The sequence below is a fragment of the Pristiophorus japonicus genome, chromosome 5 (assembly GCF_044704955.1).
Source record: "Pristiophorus japonicus isolate sPriJap1 chromosome 5, sPriJap1.hap1, whole genome shotgun sequence".
In the NCBI taxonomy this organism is placed as follows: Eukaryota; Metazoa; Chordata; class Chondrichthyes; family Pristiophoridae; genus Pristiophorus; species Pristiophorus japonicus.
In genome coordinates this window covers 23,738,908-23,760,714 of record NC_091981.1, presented here as the reverse complement: position 1 = coordinate 23,760,714, position 21,807 = coordinate 23,738,908, and the positions used below count along the sequence as shown (strand labels likewise).

Here is a 21,807-nt window from a genome sequence, read left to right as displayed (position 1 = left end):
ATTTCCTCTGACTCCGCGTACCTTTATCTTCAGCAGTAACCTTTTGTGTGGCACCTTATCGAATGCCTTTTGGAAATCTAAATACACCACATCCATCGGTACACCTCTATCCACCATGCTCGTTATATCCTCAAAGAATTCCAGTAAGTTAGTTAAACATGATTTCCCCTTCATGAATCCATGCTGCGTCTGCTTGATTGCACTATTCCTATCTAGATGTCCCGCTATTTCTTCCTTAATGATAGTTTCAAGCATTTTCCCCACTACAGATGTTAAACTAACTGGCCTATAGCTACCTGCCTTTTGCCTGCCCCCTTTTTTAAACAGAGGCGTTACATTAGCTGCTTTCCAATCCGCTGGTACCTCCCCAGAGTCCAGAGAATTTTGGTAGATTATAACGAATGCATCTGCTATAACTTCTGCCATCTCTTTTAATACCCTGGGATGCATTCATCATCAGGACCAGGGGACTTGTCTACCTTCAGTCCCATTAGCCTGTCCAGCACTACCCCCCTAGTGATAGTGATTGTCTCAAGGTCCTCCCTTCCTACATACCTGTGGCCTGCAAATTTTGGCATGGTTTTTGTGTCTTCCACTGTGAAGACGGAAGCAAAATAATTGTTTAAGGTCTCAGCCAGTTCCACATTTCCCATTATTAAATCCCCCTTTTCATCTTCTAAGGGACCAACATTTACTTTAGTCACTCTTTTCCGTTTTATATATCTGTAAAAGCTTTTACTATCTGTTTTTATGTTTTGCGCAAGTTTACCTTCGTAATCTATCTTCCCTTTCTTTATTGCTTTTTTAGTCATTCTTTGCTGTTGCTTAAAATTTTCCCAATCCTCTAGTTTCCCACTAACCTTGGCCACCTTATACGCATTGGTCTTTGATTTGATACTTTCCTTTATTTCCTTGGTTCTCCACGGCTGGTTATCCCTTCTCTTGCCGCCCTTCTTTTTCACTGGAATATATTTTTGTTGCGCACTATGAAAGAGCTCCTTAAAAGTCCTCCACTGTTCCTCAATTGTGCCACCGTTTAGTCCTTGTTTCCAGTCTACTTTAGCCAACTCTGCCCTCATCCCACTGTAGTCCCCTTTGTTTAAGCATAGTACGCTCGTTTCTGACACAACTTCCTCATCCTCAATCTGTATTACAAATTCAACCATACTGTGATCACTCATTCCGAGAGGATCTTTTACTAGGAGATCGTTTATTTTTCCTGTCTCATTACACAGGACCAGATCTAAGATGGCTTGCTCCCTTGTAGGTTCTGGTACATACTGTTCTAAGAAACATTCCAGTATGCATTCTATAAATTCCTTCTCCAGGCTACCCCGTGCGATTTGATTTGACCAATCGATATGTAGGTTAAAATCCCCCATGACTACTGCCGTTCCTTTTTCACATGCCTCCATTATTGTAGAGGGAACATTAGCCATGACACACTTCCTTGCAACTTGAAACAACAACTGCAGTCAGCGCTTACTTTTTTTAAACAACACTTATTTCCAAATTCAATTTCTTGTAAAAGCTCAGTGCAAGATTGCTGTGAACAAGAATACCATTCGACAGTATACGGGTAGAAAGTAGAGCTATATCTGTTTCAATCTATATCAATGATTTGGATGAGGGGACCAAATGTAATATATCCAAGTTTGCTGATGATACAAAGCTAAGTGGGAATGTAAATTGAGAGGAGGATGCAAAGAGGCTGCAAGGGGATTATAGACAGACTAATGAGTGGGCAAGAATATGGCAAATGGAATATAATGCAGAGAAATGTGAAGGGATCCACTTTTGTAGAAAAAATAGAAAAGCAGAGTATTGTTTAAATGGTGAGCGATTGGGAAATGTCGCTGTTCAGAGGGACCTGGGTGTCCTTGTACACAAATTGTTGAAAATTAACATGCAGGTACAGCAAGCAATTAGAAAAGCAAATTGTATCCTGGCCTTTATTACAAAAGGATTTGAGTATAAGAGTAAAGATATCTTACTGCAATTATATAGGGCCCTGGTGAGACCACACCTGGAGTATTGTGTACAGTTTTGGCCTCTTTACCTAAGGAAGGATATACTTGCCATAGAGGGAGTGCAATAAAGGTTCACCAGACTGATTCCTGGGATGGGGGGATTATCCTTCTGAGGAGGCATTGAGTAGACTAGGCTTATATTTATAGAGTTTAGAAGAATGTGAGGTGATCTCATTAAAACATACAAAATTCTTACAGGGCTTGACAGGGTAGATGCAAGGAGGATGTTTCCTCTGGCTGGGGAGTCTAGAACCAGGGGTCACAGTCTCAGAATAAAGGGTCGGCCATTTAAAACTGAGATGAGGAGAAACTTCTTCACTGAATGGGTGGCAAATCTTTGAAATTCTCTACCCCAGAGAGCTGAGTATATTCAAGACAGAGATCGCTAGGTCTTTGGATACTAAGGGAATCGAGGGATGTGGGGATAGTGCAGGAAAGTTGAGTTGAGGTCGAAGATCAGCCATGATCTTATTGAATGGTGGAGTAGGCTCGAGGGGCCGAATGGCCTGCTCCTGCTTCAAATTCTTATGATCTTATGTTGTTAGAGCTCAGGGCCATTTTAAAATGCGGCACTACTGGATTTTCACTCCGGGGTGAAAGCGGGTCGCTGCGCATGGTGATGAAATCGCCATTGCTGGCACAGTGGCCCGGGGCGGTACTGGCAGGGGTGGGTCGCTACCCGTTCGCGCCTCCACTGAATCCCGCAGAATTTCATGGGAGGCGCTAACGGGAGGCGCAATCAATGCAAATTTCTCCCCCTGAGTCTTATTGCTGCAATCCTATCCCAAAAAAGTGTCTTCTGAATTTTACATCTTGAAAAGCAACGATTAATCATAACTCTCTACCTGAGCCTGCCCTGCCACTTGTAAGTGGGGTATTGGGCATACCTGAGCAATGCCCCCCTAACCTGATCATGGGAAACAGCGCCACTCACTATAAAAGTAGTGGTAGAAGCAGCACAGCAGTATCCCGGAGACGGATACCACATACAGGAGGCTGTCATTGAGCAACGTTACTGCATGTTTCTGGACGCATCCTTCTAGCCGTTATCTGTGCCAGTAACCGCTTCACAGATTTATCAGAAAATCCGTGGGCTCGTACCGCTGAAGACACCCTCCTCCTTCCGCTATTGCAAGTCGGTTTCTACTTTCTCTCCCTCTCCTATTTATGTGCTTGCAGCCCTTTATGGGTCTGAATTGGACACAAATGAAAGTTCAAAAACTGCAGATTAAATAGGTGTTTGGGCTCCTGTTGTTTGCTATCAGATTTCAAAACAGTTGCCTGCTAATTCTGAATCTAAAAATGGGGACATAGGTTGTGAGATGTTTTATTCTGGCTGGAAAATCTAGAACACGGGGCACAGTCTCAAAATAAGGGGTCGGCCATTTATGTCTGAGATGAAGACAAATGTCTTCACTCAAAGAGTGGTGAATCTTTGGGATTCTCTACCCCAGGGAGCTGTGGATGTTCAGTCGTTGAGTATATTCAAGACAGAGGTTGATACATTTTGGGGAACGGAAGGAATTAAGGAATATGGAGACAGTGCGGGAAGATAGAGTTGAGGTAGAAGATCAGTCATGATCTTATTGAATGGCGGAGCAGGCTCGAATGGAATGACCTGCTCCAGCTCCTATTTCTTATGTTATTTGTTTTCACTTGCCAATTTCGTGCTCAGATAGATTGTTAAATTGGAGAGAAGTTCAAGCAAATGTTGTTTCTAGATTCTGTTTTTTTTGCTTCTGGATGTATATGGGAAAATAGCCGAAGAACTACAAGGAAAATATGTATTTGAAAAGCCCAGTCATTGCAATAAGGTCGTTGTCTTTCCAATTTCAACTTACCCACTCCTTTCAAGTAAGGGTGAATGGAACTCCAGACCCCCACACTGCCTTTCCGCAGGCGCTGTCCAATGGCAAACTCAAGATGTAACAGTGGAACACCCTCGAGCACCAGTAGGATGAGAAAGGGGATCATGAATGCACCTGACAAAGAGGAAAAAATGAATTGAGGCCACAATGGAAAATGTAACAGTTCACCTCCCCCACCCGCTTCAAGTTTTTTGTGCTCATCAAGGATGCTTAGTGCTGGGGAATGGAACACCTTCCATTTCAGGTATCTCTAGTGTCAGCATCAAGCATGTCCACATCGGGTATAACACCGTTACCCTGCCCCAGCAATGTGCCTCAACGTTACCCTCAGAAGAACACCCCCCCTACACCATAGTGATATTATTTCTATTTCCCACACTAATCATCCTATGTAAGGAAGATTGCTAATTAGAGCCAAATTAGGTGAAGTTTGGTATTGTGTGCCCATGTCCTCATGAACTGGTTTGACATTACCCAAACTGATTCCACATAGAACCCTTACAGCCAGCAGACAAGGAAGATGTTCAGTCTATTAGTCTAGGTTGAATTTGAAGCAAATTCCCAGAGTTGAAAGGTCAGTATTTAACCCATTGTGCTCTCCAGTTCCCATCATAGCTCATTTTGACATGGGGCAACCCAAGTGGTAAAAACACAGATGTTGCTCAAATTTACAGCTATGGCAAACAGTTCAGATTGCAATTTTCATTTATAATTCATCTGTTGATGCATTGGTCAACAAAATAGGTAAGACATTATTTAAGTAATAATGTTTTGTTGCTAAATTGATGATAAGCTGAAGGGGTGATTGACTCAGCTGTCACACTTATACTTCAGTTGTCTCCAGCCTATCCTCAATTAAGCAAGACAGTGCGTGCAGCCATCAGTTGATGCTTGAACAGCCTTATTTACTTTGCCAATTGACGTTTGAATAACTAAATTATAGCTGGACAAAGAAAGTAAATAACATTAGTTTAAACATAAAGTTCATCCTTCATAAAATTATCATTATGCATTTATCTTTTGTTTCCTCCCAGCTGAAAAAAACCCAAAAGCTGTTTGAATTGATCTGTCTCAGATTGAAATTGCAAAATCCATCTCTGTCTTTCAGCAGTACAGCTAGGTGGCTGAGGTAATCGGACATGTGCCTGACTAAAACTCAACACGCAGACACTGTAAGGCCCCAGTGAACCAAAGCTGCAGGAATAGGGTTTTACAAATTGGTGAGATACAGGTTCGACCCTGTCACTGCACCAATTTCTCAATCTCACCATGGTGCTGCGGGCAAGCAGAGTCCAACGAGAACAAAATGGAGCAGGAATAGCAGTTGCTAACTCTTTACAGTACCTTAGGGTGCGGGTATGCTACGGGTACTGATTTAAAACGGATACATCCTTACAGTGACATAGAGCCACGAGTAAGTCTTGGACCTGTCAGCTCCGCAGTGCTTGCCCAGTCTATGTTGAGGGCATGGCCTCCTTAGCATTTGTCCAGCGGGGTTGCAGAGGGAAAACGATTGGCATGAGGCAGTCTGCCTGCTCCAGGAGACTGCAATATTGGCAGCCGGGCCAGCATTGGGTTGGAAGATGTTAGGGGATCCGGGGGTGGGGGTCCGTGGGGCTCCGAAGGGAGGGAATCTGGAGCAGCAGCGGCCCAGGCTGGTTTTGTGGAGACCATAAAAGACAACCACGGTTCCCTTTGATCCTGGGCGGAGGATACACAGCGCCTGCTCTGCCCAGTACCGCCCTAAGATGACAAACGGGATCCTGTGCACGTCATGGGATTGCGATTTGCATATTAAAGGAACCTACCACCTGACCCAGGTGTGCGCTCTGGCTGCTTGAGAAAAGAAAACACGGATTAGAGGAGAGAGATAAAAGCAGAAATACACACAGGGACAGAGAGAAAAAGAATCATAGGGCCAGAATTTACCATAAAAGTAGTGGTGAGGCTAATGGCACTGACCATTATTTACGCGCAAATCAGACAGCAACCTTCAGGCGAGCACAGATGTGCAGTTAAGCGCGGAAACCTGGACGTTGCTGTCCAAGTTGCGCCGCTCCTCCATAAGCTGCGCGAAAATGGCATCTCGCAATCTGGCTCCCCATTCAACTGCATCAAACGCCACAATATTCCTGTATTTGCACGATAAATACGGACTAAACTCACTAAAAAAGTTACTGTACATCTATCCCAGTCTAAGCACCCCCTTTAACAGTGTGGTAAGTCTTAATTACTGCCAAACAACCTCTCTGGCACTTTTACAACTTTTACACATGTCGAGTCTCATTCCTTCAGCTTTTAATTACATATTTTTAAAACCTTTTTTTCTGTCTCTTATCCCTTAAACCAATCTTTCCTTCCCTTTATTTCGCTTTCTGTATCTGATTTGACATTGAATTCACTATTCTAACTTACATTTCCTGGTTCAGACTCATAAGAACATAAGAAATAGGAGCAGGAGTAGGCCACTTGGCCCCTCGAGCCTGCTCCGCCATTTAATAAGATCATTGTTGAATTGATCATAGACTCAGCTCCACTTCCCTGCCCGCTCCTCATAACCCTTTATTCCCTTAATCATTCAAAAATCTGTCTATCTCCGCCTTAAATATATTCAATGACCCAGCCTCCACAGCTCTCCGGGGTAGAGAATTCCATAGATTTACGACCCTCTGAGAGAAGAAATTCCTCCTCATTTCAGTTTTAAATGGCGGCCCCTTATTCTGAGATTATGTCCCCTAGTTTTAGTTTTCCCCTAAGAGAGGAAATATCCTCTCTGCATCCACCTTGTCTAGCCCCTTCATTATCTTATATGTTTCGATAAGATCACCTCTCATTCCTCTGAACTTCAATGTGTATAGGCCCAACCTACTCAACCTATCTTCATAAGTCAACCCCCTCAACTCCGGAATCAACCTAGTGAACCTTCTCTGAACAGTCTCCAATGCAAGTATATCCTTCCTTAAATACGGAGACCAGAACTGTATGCACTACTCCATGTGTGACCTCACTAATACCCTGTATAGTTGTAGCAGGACTTCTCTGCTTTTATACTCTATCCCCCTTGCAATAAAGGCCAACATTCCATTTGCCTTCCTGATTACTTGCTGTACCTGAATACTCACTTTTTGTGTTTCATGCACAAGGACCCCCCAGGTACCTTTGTACTGCAGCACTTTGCAATTTTTCTCCACTTAAATTATAATTTGCTTTTCTAGTTTTTCTGCCAAAGTGGATAACCTCACATTTTCCCACATTATACTCCATCTGCCAAATTTTTGCCCACTCACTTAGCCTGGCTATGTCCCTTTGTAGATTATTTGTGTCCCCCTCACAATTTGCTATCCCACCCATTTTTGTATCATCAGCAAACTTGGCAACAAGACACTCGGTCCCTTCATCTAAGTCATTAACAATTCTTCAATCTGATTGGGGAAAGAGATACACAGCTGCTGGACCTGTTCACACAGGTGCCTGATGCCCTGTAGAGGGCGCCGCACCATTTAGATGTCCCACTGCCAAAACTCGTAGAAAGTCTGCGGACAAATACAAATCTAACGAGTGGTGCTCACAGCAAAATCCAGCCCAATGCACCTCTGAACTACAGAACTCTAAGGTTGAAATTTGCAAAAAGCACTCAATCCTTAATTAATTAAATTAGTTGCAAATAGAGATTTCTGACAGTGTTCATTTCATAAGATGATGATTCAACAGAACACTACAATCCTGCACAAAATATCACCCCAGTTAATCATAAATTGCTTTGTTTTACATTAACTGACAATAAATATATCACGCAAAGCATGTGCATTAGGATGGACAAAAGGCACTCTTTCCTTTTAACAAAGGTCACCAGCGCTTCCCAATGTTCCACAAAGCCTCTTCCTGCTATATAACACTCAATTGTACATTAAGTATCTGTACCAATGAGCCCTGGAAAGGTATCGTAACTTTAAATGGGCACCAGGAACATGAATCGCGCCCATCTTGTTATACAGAAGTCCACATTTACACATTTTTCATAAACACTGTTTTTTGCAAGACATGAAAGAAATTCTTTGGGTGCGTGTGGAGAAATTGCATGTGTCAATGGAGGCAAAGACATCCTTGGAAGTTCGGGAAAGTGCAAGCGAATAAAGATCTTCAGGGTTATCTGAGTAACTGCTTCACACCAAATCGTCTTTCATTTATAGAACAGACCGCCATCTAGTGCAGTGTAAGTGAACTAAGATGAAGCATTCAGAAGTAAATTATGTACAGATTCCAGCCGTAATGGGGATTGGAGTATGTGAACTTGGTATCGAGGTAGCAGGGAGACATAAATGGCCCTACAGGACCAGGACATGGTCATAAACCATGGAGTAAGTTGGATGATTGCAAGACTTACTTATCTTTCAATTCTTCTTTATCCTTCCTCTGCTGAATATGGTTACTTGTGCTGGGTGTGGTTCCATGGGTGGCATATCCTCCGAGTGCCTATTCTTCATGTGTAAGATTGGATAGTGAGTGCTGGTAGATTATTCAACCATGAGCCGGACTCTCCTATCACTTTGACTAGGGGCTGCTGTATTGTAACCAGAAGCGAGAACCCTGGCTCACTGTAATCGCAACTGTCCAGTAAAGGTGGACTAAACCGGTATTCAACATTGGATTTTCCTTTTTTTAGTTGTGTTACATTTCCAGCATTTTCTGGTATTATTCCAGATTTTGAGCAATTGCAGTTGTTTATAATCCAAAAGTTGGTAGTCAGTAAATTATCAAAGGCAGTTTTCATAGAATCATAGAAATTTACAACACAGAAGTAGGCCATTCGGCCCATCGTGTCCGTGCCGGCCAACAAAGAGCTATCCAGCCTAATCCCACTTTCCAGCTCTTGGTTCATAGCCCTGTAGGTTATGGCACTTCAAGTGCACATCCAAGTACTTTTTAAATGTGGTGAGGGTTTTTGCCTCTACCACCCTTTCAGGCAGTGAGTTCCAGACCCCCACCACCCTGTGGGTGAAAAAAAATCTTCTGAAATCCCCTCTAAACCTCCTACCAATTACTTTTTACCTCTAGAGTATCAAGCTCATTAACACTTTGAGATGAAATAAGAAGAAGCAAAGCAGCAGTCTGAATTATAACAAATAGTGATTTGACGTGTTTGTCAGAAGCCGGGATGGTGTTGGATACTTATCAACTCAGATTCCCACAGGTGGATGATAACTGGCTGAACTGGTAAACTTTCGATACTTAGAAACATAGAAATTAGGTGCAGGAGTAGGCCATTCGGCCCTTTGAGCCTGCACCGCTATTCAATAAGATCATGGCTGATCATTCTACCTCAGTACCCCTTTCCTGCTTTCTCTCCATACCCCTTGATCCCTTTGGCCGTAAGGGTCATATCTAACTCCCCTTTGAATATATCTAATGAACTGGCCTCAACAACTTTCTGCGGTAGAGAATTCCACAGGTTAACCACTCTCTGAGTGAAGAAGTTTCTCCTCATCTCGGTCCTAAATGGCTTACCTCTTATTCTTAGACTGTGACCCCTGGGTCTGGAACTCCCCAGCAACGAGAATATTCTTCCTGCCTCTAGCCTGTCCAATCCTGTCAGAATTTTATATGTTTCAATGAGATCCCCTCTCATTCTTCTAAACTCCAGTGGATACAAGCCCAGTTGATCCAGTCTCTCCTCGTATGTCAGTCCTGCCATTGCGGGAATCAATCTGGTGAACCTTCGCTGTACTCCCTCAATAGCAAGAACGTCCTTCCTCAGATTAGGAGACCAAAACTGAACACAATATTCCAGGTGTGGCCTCACCAAGGCCCTATACAACTGCAGTAAGACCTCCCTGCTCCTATACTAAAATCCTCTAGCTATGAAAGCCAACATACCATTTGCCTTCTTCACCGCCTGCTGTACCTGCATGCCGAACTTCAATGACTGATGTACCATGACACCCAGGTCTCATTGCACCTCCCCTTTTCCTAATCTGTCACCATTCAGATAACATTCTGTCTTCCTGTTTTTGCCACCAAAGTGGATAACCTCACATTTATCCACATCATACTGCATCTGCCCACTCACCTAACCTGTCCAAGTCACCCTGCAGTCACTTAGCATCCTCCTCACTGCTCACACTGCCACCCAGCTTAGTGTCATCTGCAAACTTGGACATATTACACTCAATTCCTTCATCTAAATCATTGATGTATATTGTAAATAGCTGGTGTCCCAACACTGAACCCTGCAGCACCCCACTGGTCACTGCCTGCCATTCTGCAAAGAACCCGTTTATACTGACTCTCTGCTTCCTGTCTGCCAATCAATTCTCTATCCACGTCAATACATTACCCCCAATACCATGTGCTTTAATTTTGCACACCAATCTTTTGTGTGGGACCTTGTCAAAAGCCTTTTGTAAGTCCAAATACACCACATCCACTGGTTCTCCCTTGTCCATTCTACTAGTTACATCCTCAAAAAATTCTAGAAGATTTGTCAAGCATGATTTCCTTTTCATAAATCCATGCTGACTTGGACCGATCCTGACACTGCTTTCCAAATGCATTGCTATTTCATCCTTAATAATTGATTCCAACATTTTCCCCACCACCGATATCAGGCTAACCAGTGGATATTTCCCCATTTTCTCTCTCCCTCCTTTTTTAAAAAGTGGTGTTACATTAGCTATCCACCAGTCCATAGGAACTGATCCAGAGTCAATAGAATGTTGGAAAATGATCATCAATGCATTTACTATTTCTAGGGCCACTTCCTTAAGTACTCTGGGATGCAGCCTATCAGGCCCCGGTGATTTATCGGCCTTTAATCCTATCAATTTCCCTAATACAATTTCCCGACTAATAAGGATTTCTTTTAGTTCCTCCTTTTCGCTAGATCCTCGAACCCCTTGTATTTCCGGAAGGTTATTTGTGTCTTCCTTAGTGAATACAGATCCAAAGTATTTGTTCAATTGGTTTGCCATTTCTTTGTTCCCCATTATAAATTCACCTGCTTCTGTCTGCAAAGGACCTACGTTGGTCTTCACTAATCTTTTTCTCTTCACATATTTATAGACGTTTTTGCAGTCAGTTTTTATGTTCCCTGCAGGCTTCCTCTCGTACTTTATTTCCCCCTCTGAATTAGACCCTTTGTCCTCCTTTGCTGAATTCTAAATTTCTCCCAGTACTCAGGTTTGCTGTTTTTTCTGGCCAATTTATTTGCCTCTTCCTTGGATTTAACATGATCCCTAATTTCCCTTGTTCACCACAGTTGAGCTACCTTCCCCTTTTTATTTTTACTCCAGACAGGGATGTACAATTGTTGAAGTTCATCCATGTAATCTATAAATGTCTGCAATTGCCTATCCACTGTCAACCCTTTAAGTATCATTTGCCAGTCTATCCTAGCCAATTCACGTCTCATATCATTGAAGTTACCTTTCCCTAAGTTCAGGACCATAGTCTCTGAATTAACACTGTCACTCTCCATCTTAATAAAGAATTCTACCATATTATGGTCACTCTTCCCCAGGGGGCCTCGCACAACAAGATTGCTAATTAGTCCTCTCTCATTACACAACACCGAGTCGAGGATGGCCAGCTCTCTAGTTAGTTCCTCGACATATTGGTCTGGAAAGCCACCCCTAATACACTCCAGGAAATCCTCCTCCACCGCATTGCTACCAACTTGGTTAACCCAATCTATATGTAGATTAAAGTCACCCAAGATAACTGCTGTACCTTTATTGCACGCATCCCTAATTTCTTGTTTGATGCCATCCCCAACCTCACTACTACTGTTTGGTGGTCTGTACACAACTCCCACTCATGTTTTCTGTCCTTTGGTATTCCGCAGCTCTACCCATACAGATTCCACATCATCCAAGCGAATGTCCTTTTTTACTATTGCGTTACTCTCCTCTCTAACCAGCAACGCTACCCCACCTCCTTTTCCTTTCTGTCTATCCTTCCTGAATGTTGAATACCCCTGGATGTTGAGTTCCCAGCCTTGGTCACCCAGGAGCCATGTCTCCGTAATCCCAATTATATCATAATCGTTAATAGCTGCCTGCGCAGTTAACTTATTACAAATACTCCTTGCATTGAGGCACAGAGCCTTCAGGCTTGTCTTTTTAACACTCTTTGTCCCTTTAGAATTTTGCTGTAATGTGGCCCTATTTGATTTTTGCCTTGGGTTTCTCTGCCCTCCACTTTTACTATTCTCCTTTCTATCTTTTGCTTCTGCCCCCACTTTATTTCCCTCTGACTCCCTGCATAGGTTCCCATCCCCTTGCCATATTAGTTTAACCGCTCCCCAAAAGCACTAGCAAACACTCCCCCTAGGACATTGGTTCTGGTCCTGCCCAGGTGCATATCGTCCAGTTTGTACTGGTCCCACCTCCCCCAGAACCAGTTCGAATGACCCAGGAATTTGAATCCCTCCCTCTTGCACCACTCCTCAAGCCTTTCATCTTAGCTATCCTGCTATTTCTACTCTGATTAGCACATGGCACTGGTAGCAATCCTGAGACTACTACCTTTGAGGTCCTACTTTTTAATTTAACTCCTAGCTCCTTAAATTCAGCTTGTAGGACCTATATCATTGGTACCTATATGCACCACGACAACTGGCTGTTCACCCTCCCCCTCCAGAATGCCCTTCAGCCGCTCCGAGACATCCTTGACCCTTGCACCAGGGACGCAACATACCATCTTGGAGTCTCGGTTGCGACCACAGAAATGCCTATCTATCCCCCTTACAATAGAATCCCCTATCACTATAGCTCTTTCACTCTTTTTCCTGCCCTCCTGTGCAGCAGAGCCACCCATGGTGCCATGAACTTGGCTGCTGCTGCCTTCCCCTGGTAAGCCATCTCCCCCAACACTATCCAAAGCGGTATATCTGTTTTGCGGGAGATGCCCGCAGTGGACTCCTGCACTACCTTCCTACTCCTGCTCTGCCTGATGGTCACCCATCCCCTATCTGCCTTTGTAACCTTTACCTGCAGTGTGACCAACTCATTGAATGTGCTATCCACAACATCCTCAGCATCGCGCATGACTTAGTCAGAGATACTTCCATGTTAATCTTGGCCTTTGAGAAAGCGCTCTACTTGGAACTCCTTCACGCAAATGAGCCAAAGGTGGGCAGTGGAAACATTACAAGGACACCCTCAAAGCCTCCCTGATAAAGTGCAACATCCCCACTGACACCTGGGAGTCCCTGACTAAAGACCGCCCTAAGTGGAGGAAGTACATCCGGGGGGGCGCTGAGCTCCGAGTCTCGTCGCCGAGAGCATGCAGAAATCAAGCACAGGCAGCGGAAAGAGCATGTGGCAAACCTGTCCAACCCACCCCTTCCCTCAACGACCATCTGCCCCACATATGACAGGCAATGTGGTTCTCGTATTGGACTGTACAGCCACCTAAGAACTCATGTTAAGAGTGGAAGCAAGTCTTCCTCGATTCTGAAGGATTGCCTATGATAATGATGATGACTGTTCCAATTCTTCAGGTTCATTGCAATTGCCTAAATGATACTGTTGCGCTGTTCTTACTGAAAGTCAACCAACAGTCTGAATGGAGCCATCACTGCCTCGGTCTCCTCATGCTGTTCCCCCTGGGAGAAGTAAAATGGTGGACCGAAACAGCTTTCTGGAATTTAGACAGATGTAGAAACAGCAGTGCATCAGAAGCATGAGAACACAGTAGGATTTAACAGTGCTGTGAGTGCTTAACACAGAGGTACGTTGTGTTGTCATAACTTTGTGGAACTGTTGGTGTATTAGGGATGGGGGGGATGAATTACATGAAGCGTTCTTTGATGAGCTGCTCATTGAGAGCTCTGGTAGCTAGGGGCGTTGGTAGTCGATGGCTCTCCAGCTCTTCCTCCTCTTTATGCTCCTCCTCCTCCGCCTCCTGCTACACTTCTTGTTGCCCAGGTGGTGGCAAGTGCTGGTCCCTCGTGATGGCATAGTTACCCAGCATGCAGTTCAACCACGTCTGGATTCCCGCTCAGGGGTGGACTGTAAGGCTCCTCTGGAACGGTCCAGGCACTGGAAGCATTGCTTGAACATGCCGATTATTTGTTTGATGATGTGTTTGGTGGCAGCAGTTTGTAGGCCACCTCTGCAGCTGTGCACAGGTTCCTGACTGGAATCATGGGCCATGTCCGGAGGGAATATCATTTGTCACCCAATAGCCAACCCTATAACATGGGCTAGGCAATGACCATTTCCAACAAGAGAAAGTCTAATCACATCCCCTTGATATTCAATAGCACTGCCATCGTTGTATCCCCCGCCATCAACATGGGGTCGCCATTGACCAGAAACTTAATTGGACCAATCACATAAATAAAGAGCAGGTCAGAGGCTGGGTATTCTGCGTTGAGTGACTCACCTCCCGACTTCCCAAAGTCTTTCCACCATCTACAAGGCACAAGTCAGGAGTGTGATGGAATACTCTCCACTTGGCTGGATGAGTGCAGCTCCAACAACATTCAAGAAGCTCAACACCATCCAGGACAGGGCAGCCCGCTTGATCAGCAACCTATCCACCACCTTCAACATTCACTTCCTCCACCACCGGCGCGGCATGGCTGCAGTGTTACCATCTACAAAATGCACTTCAGCAACTCACCAAGTCCTCTGCAACTCCAAAACCCACGACCTCTACCACCTAGAAGGACAAAGGCAGCAGACGCATGGGAACATCATCACCTGCAAGTTCCCCTCCAAGTCACACACCATCCTGACTTGGAAATATATCATCGCTGGGTCAAAGTCCTGGAACTCATTCCCTAACAGCACTGTGGGAGAACCTTCAACACATGAGTGCAGCGGTTCAAGAAGGCGGCTCACCACCCCTTCTCAAGGGCAATTAGGGATAGGCAATAAATGCTGGCCCGTGAACAAATAAAAAAAAGATAAAATTAGTGAGTACTTAGTAATGAATGGTTACGTAAGAACACCCAGCACTGATTTGTTTAAGGCAAGTGATGTTTGACGAATTTGATACATTTGTTGAAGAAGTGACCAATTTGATAGCGATGGGGATTGCAATAGATGCCGTGTCCAGGGATTTTTAGAACGTGCTTGACAATGTTTCTCACAAGGCAATTGTTACAAAGAAAATTCAGGCATTCTGAAGAAATGTAGCAACATGGATAAAAACAACATGGAACAAAGGGTTAGGGTAAATAGGTGTTGCTTAGATTGGAGAAGATTTTGAAATAGTGTACCCTGGGGATCATTTCTGTTCTCAGTATATACAGATTTTGGGGACTTGGTTGCAGGGGAGCATTATCTGAAAATTTGCTGGCGATACAAAAGTAGAAGGTTTTATAAACAGTTAGTAGGACTTGTGTTAGGAAGACAAGTTAGCAGAATGACAGACAGATGGCAGATGCAATTTAATGTGGATTATTGTGAGGGAATACATTTTGGAAAAAAACAAGAAATGGGACTATACACTCAATGGAAAGACACTGAATGGTATGGATGAACAAAGAGACCTTGGGCTCAAACCTCATTCCCTGAAAATGCGAGTGTAGATAAAGCCATAGAAAAGGCCAATGGAACTTTGTGTTTTATAAACACAGGCAAGATTAATTTATACAAAACACCAATTAGACCACAGTTAGAGCACTGTGTGCCATTTTGGTTCGCCCCATTATAGAAAGGACATTAAAGTTACAGCGGCATTCAACATAAATTTCCCAGGATGACAGCAGGAATAAGATCTCATATTTATGAGGTGAGACCTGAGATACTGGGATTACTTCTGATGGAGGATTACATCTGATAGAGGAGACTTAATAGAGGTTTTAAAAATTCTGAGTAGTTTAATGGAGTGAATAGGGAAAGACTATTTCTTCTGATTGGAGAGACAATGATGATAGTCGTAATTTTAAATTGATGACCCAAGAGAATGACCAAATGGATTGGGAGAAGTTTCTTCACAGAGTGGCTTGTTGGAGCATGGAATGCTTTACTTGATTGTGATAGAAACCACTGCAACTTTTCAGGGAAAATATTACTACATTACAACAGTGACTACAGTTCAAAAGTACTTCATTGGCTGTAAAGCGCTTTGGGACGTCCTGAGGTCGTGAAAGGCACTATATAAATGCAAGTCTTTCTTTCATTGAAGCAGAGAAAAATATAGGGCTAAGGGAAGAATATGGAGCAGCAGTACTAGATGTTGATCGCAAGGAGCCAACACAGACACAATTGGATAAATGGCCTTCTTCCTTGCTGTAAATTCCGAAGGTTCTAAAATTGAACTGGTCCAGTACAGGACAATTAGGGAGAAAAAGGATAAGGTGGACCCCCCCCCAGGCTCCTGTTATATTGCACTATGTCAGAATTGTCAGATCCAATATCTCTCTGTTCTAGGTATGTTTTCCCACATTGTTGCTGTGGGTAGCACTCTATCTCCCCTGAGTCAGAAGGTTATGGGTGCCAATCCCACTCCGTGAAACTTGAGCACATAAATCTAAGCTGACACTCCAGTGCAGTACCGAGAGAGTGCTGCCCTGTCGGAGGTGCCATCTTCTGGATGAAACGTTAAACCGAGGCCCCGTCTGCTCTCTCAGGTGGACTTAAAAGATCCCCTGGCACTATTTCAAAGAAGAGCAGAGGAATTATTCCCGGTGTCCTGACCAATATTTATCCCTCAATCAACGTCGCAAAAACAGATTATTCTGGTCGTTATCATATTGCTGTATGTGGGAGCTTGCTGTGCAAAATTTGGCTGCCGCGTTTCCTACATTACAACAGTGACTACACACCAAGAGTGATTCATTCCTGTCTCTGTAATCTCCTCCAGCCCCACAACCCTCCTGAGATGTCTGCGCTCCTCTAATTCTGCCCTCTTGAGCATCCCTGATTATAATCACTCAACCATTGGTGGCTGTGCCTTCGGTTGCCTGGGCCCCAAGCTCTGGAGCTCCCTGCCCAAACCTCTCCGCCTCCCTACCTCTCTTTCCTCCTTCAAGACGCTCCTTAAAACGTAACTCTTGGATCAAGCTTTTGGTCACCTCCGCTAATTTCTACTTCTGCGGCTCGGTGTCAAAATTTTAATCTCATAATACTCCTGTGAAGCGCCTTGAGAAGTTAAAGGCGCTATATAAATACAAGTTGTTGTTGTTTGTTGTTGTTGTTGCAAAGTGCTTTGGGATGGTCGTGAAAGAGGCTATGTAAATGTAAGGCTTTCTTTCTGGAACTCAACTCGCCTGAAATTATTTGAAGTTGCACAGCTGGTATTGTTTACCAGGCACCAATACTCGATATAATGTCTGCTGGAACTGGTTTATAAAAGGGTGAGGTTAATAATCTACTGTGGAACGCTCAATAAAGCACAGCAAAGTGCTCTCCAATAAGCCTGTTATAGTTTTAAAACCTAATCAGAGGGCAGCCAAACATGATAAAATAGTCAAACTAGAAAGGTAGAGGTACCAATTAATTGTTTATAATATGAGCTCTCTTCGGTAGTTTTGGTGTTTAAAATAGCCAGTGAAGTAGTTGGAAACACGTATAGAGGGGTTAGTATGTTTAATGCATTGAATGATTAGATACAGATGATCGTCTCTCAGTTGTGTTGTGCTTGGAAGATGCTCAGCAATGTTTGTTGATTTAAATGCCCATGGCCCAGAAATTCGACGTGTTTGTGCTGGGCATTAGGGCCGATTTCGGGGGCCGCCTCACTTTCGCCCGCTGCCGCGGTAACCGGCATTTTCAGCAGGTCGACAGCGCTGGCACCCGCTTATCCATTTCGGATATCGCCGCTCCTCCTGCCACCCTCTCCAAAGCACGCCCGCGCAGGCAGCCTATAAAAAGCCTTTCAGCCACGAGGGCGCTTCAAGTGGTAAATGTAAGACAGCCAGGATTATTATCTCCACCTAGCAGTCTTTATATTAATCGCAAGCTTGGGCCTTGATAGCTAACCCTTGACATTCGTCGGTAAAGTTTCATTTTTTTTCCCAGTGGTTTGCTTTTTCAAATCTGTTCTGGCGGAGATTGAAATACGGAGTGTATAACAAATGGGAAGATGCAGAATTCGCCAAGTGATTACTTCTGAGCGACTAGAAGAATAAGCTTGAGGTTTGGATTAGGAATGACCTATGGATGTTCAGCGTTTCGATATCTGAAATCTGAAGTGTGAACTCAAATTCTTTAAGTTATCAGCCACGAGTACGCTGTCCTCAGAGTATAACAAGCCCTCAGTTGTCAGACTGTGATCTCAGCATATCAATGAAATTAGGACTACAGTATAATGGTTTCGAAAACTATAAAGCTCTGGATTTGATTGTTCCTGACCTATATCTTTTTCTTCCTGTTTCATGAAATTTTAAACAAGCATTTAACATAACGAGCTCTGCTGAGTCTCTATACTTTAGAATGAGACCTGTGGGTAAACTGATTGAGGAGAGTCCTTGAAAGCATAACATAGACCATCTTGGCTCAATGTAAAAACAATGAACTGTGTTCCCTTTCAACATCACTGAACGCTGCATGCCTTCTTCAGCGCAACCAGAGGTACAGACTTCCAATCATTAGTTTGACATGTTGTACACCCACACCCTCCCCCTTTCTCCCCTGATCCCACAAAACCCGACGTCCGATCAAACCACAGACCCCCCCGCTGTCGGCAAACTCCATGGAAATGTGGTGACCAGAACTGCATGCAGTACTCTAACTGTGGCCTAACTAGTGTTTTATACTGTTCTAGCATAACCTTCCTGCTATTGTATTCCATGCCTCAGCTAATAAAGGCAAGTATTCGGTATGCCTTCTTAACCACCTTATCTACCTGACCTGCTACCTTCAGGGATCTGTGGACCTGCACTCCAAGGTCCCTTTGTTCCTCTACATGTCTCAGTGCCCTACCATTTAATGTGCATGCCCTTGGCTTGATAGACCTCCCCAAATGCATTACCCCACACTTCTCCGGATTGAATTCTATTTGCCACATGTTAAATATATTCAAAGGCAGTGGTTTACTAGATGTAAAAAGGCTGTGGTTATTCAGTAGTTGTTCAATAACCGCCAAAATCAAACCTTAGTGACAGAACTGTTCATTCTTGGGCCACCATCCAATTATATTGAATTCAAAAAAGTAAGAAATCAAATGGTGCAGACCATTATATTTATCCTGGGAGTTTAATCGAGTTATTTTTAAAAAATCAGTGTGACATCTTAAATGTAGTGGTTAATTTTTGAAGGGTACAGTATGTAAAATACTTTTTAAAAAATCATTTTTAGAATCAATCGTGGATTAGTACGGCACAGAAGGAGGCCATTCGCCCCGCTGAGTCTGCGTCGGCTCTTTCGAAGAGCCATCCAATCAATTCCACTCCCCCGCTCTTTCCCCGTACCCCTGCAACTTTTTCACCTTCAAGTATTTATCCACTTGCCCTTTTGAAGGCTACTAATGAATGTGTGTCCACCATCCTATCAGGCACTGCGTTCCAAACCCTCACCAGTCGTTGGGAAAAAGGTTTTTCTCATGTCGCCTCTGATTCTTTCGCCAATTATCTTAAATCTGTGCCCTCTGGTTATCGCCACTGGAAACAGTTTCTCTCGGTTAACTCCACCCTTCATGATTTTAAACACTTCTATCAAATCTCCTCTTAGCCTTCTCTGCTCTAAGGAGAACAACCCCAGCTTCTTCAGTCTGTAATCCCTCATCCCTGGAACCATTCTAGTAAATCTCTTCTGTACCCTCTCCAAAGCCTTCACTTCTCTCCTAAAGTGTGGTGCCCAGAATTGAACACAATGCTCCAGCTGTTATGACTGAGTGTTTGTTATGACTGAGTGTTCGTTATGACTGAGTGTTCGTTATGACTGAGTGTTCGCTATGACTGAGTGTTTGTTCGTTATGACTGAGTGTTCGTTATGACTGAGTGTTCGTTATGACTGAGTGTTTGTTCGTTATGACTGAGTGTTCGTTATGACTGAGTGTTCATTTTGTCACGTGTTAAGTGGCCATCTTGAAGAATAGGTTTGGTGTTTGTTTCTGATGAACATTTTAGTGTGCAATTATATTTCTTCTTCAAAATCTGATCATTATTTTGGTACAGGAATAGCCTGTGGACAGACACCATCAGTGACAGGAAGGAATTAAACCCAAAATACTTGAAAAATTCTGTCTGTTGCAAAAAAAAAATCTTTATCCCAAACAATATTTTTACATTTTTTTAAATAATTTTGTAACTCTGGAAAAGTCCTCAACTGAATGTGAGTCATGTATTCACACCATTTCACACCCAGTCACCCAGCTGACAAGTGGTGTCAGAAAAGCGTCCTCCAAATATACATTGATTCAATTGTGCGGCTAGATCGAACTTTCTGCATCCAACTCACGAAAAGTGTCCCAAGACATTTTTATGTAGAATATACTGCACAGAAACAGGCAATTCAACCCAATCAGTCTAGGCCAACGGACTCACACTTCATAAACCTGAAAATATATCTCAGAGAAGTTACCCATATGTTCATCAATAATGCATTGCTGAAGATGCATCACATTGCACAGTGTTATACATTCAAAGGCAAACATTTACTGGGAGCTCTTTGTATTTCTCTGCTTATTAATGCCTTGTTTATTTTTTAGTGAATACACATTTCCTTATCAGGTTACTTTCTGCTCCCTGTTTTCCTTGCTCACCAAGTGGTCGAGAGTGTAGGTAAGGGACCTGCTCTTAGGAACTACACAAGACTGGCCTGATGACTTGTTAATTTTCATACATTGTAATCATAGAATCATAGAGTCGTGGAACCTTACAACACAGAAAGAGGCCATTCGGCCCTTTATGTCTATGCCAGCTCTTTGAAAGCTCTTTTAGTCCCAACCCCCTGTTCTTTCCTCATAGCCCTGAAAATGTTTCCTTTTCAGGTTATTACTCAATTCCCTTTTCAAAGTTACTACTGAATCTGCTTCCACCACCCTTTCAGGCAGCGCATTCCAGATCATAACAACTTTCTCTGTAAAAAAAATCCTCCTCATATCCCCTCTGATTCCTTTGCCAATTATCTTAAATCCGTGTCCTCTGGTTATCAACCCTCCTGTCAGTAGAACCTGTTCCTCTTTAAAAACTCTATCACAACCCCTCATAATTTTAACCACCTCTATTAAATCTCCCCTTAGCCTTCTCTGCTCGGAGGAGAACAATCCCAGCTTCTCCCGTCTCTCCACTGCTGAGGACAGTTTATGCTGGGCATTTGCAGTAGATAATCTTAGATACTTTCTCACTTTCTGGATAGTGTGCCTTATTGCACAATTTTTCAAGAAATGCCAATTTAGAAAAGGTTCCAAAAGGAAGTCCTATTGTTAGTGACCTCTTTAGTTACGTTCGATTTTAATTTTATGAAGTGCAAAAATCAATAGCGCTTACATCTGCCTGACAGTCCACCTCTGAATCCCACTCTTAACAAGCCCAGTGTTTTAATCCCTGCTATCAAAGGGGCTAAACTAAACACATGTCCTAGGTCTATCCCATGCTGCAAGCACCCAATGGCACTATTCGCCACGGACCTGGAAATGAAAACGCGCCAATACGCACAGTCGGCCGCCATTGCCCACCACCTGGGTGGAGACAGTACAGCCCCTGGATCCAGTCGCTACCTCAGCCATGTCCGGGAGTGAATGGTCAGAACCAACGAGTACCCCAAACGTGACCTGGAACAGCCAGGTTCCCAACATCACTAGAGAGCAGGCAGAAGATTCTGCAGCCCTCAAAGGAGGACAGGGAGGCCACACACATCTGTGGCTCTGCCCACCACTAGGCAATGGCAAAGGCCCCGAGTCCTGGCAAGGTGAGCGAACCAAGCCCACCCCACTAGCAGGGGACACAGCGCCGCCATCAGGTGACTAGGACCCTGTCCGGTTGCTCTAGAACCAGTGTACCTGTACTGCTACCT

The 21,807-nt window shown here is 43.7% G+C and overlaps 1 protein-coding gene across 1 annotated transcript in view; it reads right to left on the bottom strand.

Annotated features, from left to right (window-relative positions):
* slc6a19a.1 (solute carrier family 6 member 19a, tandem duplicate 1) overlaps window positions 1–21,807 on the bottom strand; it is a 106,840-nt gene that overhangs the window by 30,314 nt on the left and 54,719 nt on the right. Inside the window, exon 2 of the mRNA XM_070880405.1 lies at window positions 3,872–4,012. Coding sequence (XP_070736506.1) covers window positions 3,872–4,012 — 141 coding nt within the window. The remainder of the gene's footprint in view (window positions 1–3,871; window positions 4,013–21,807) is intronic.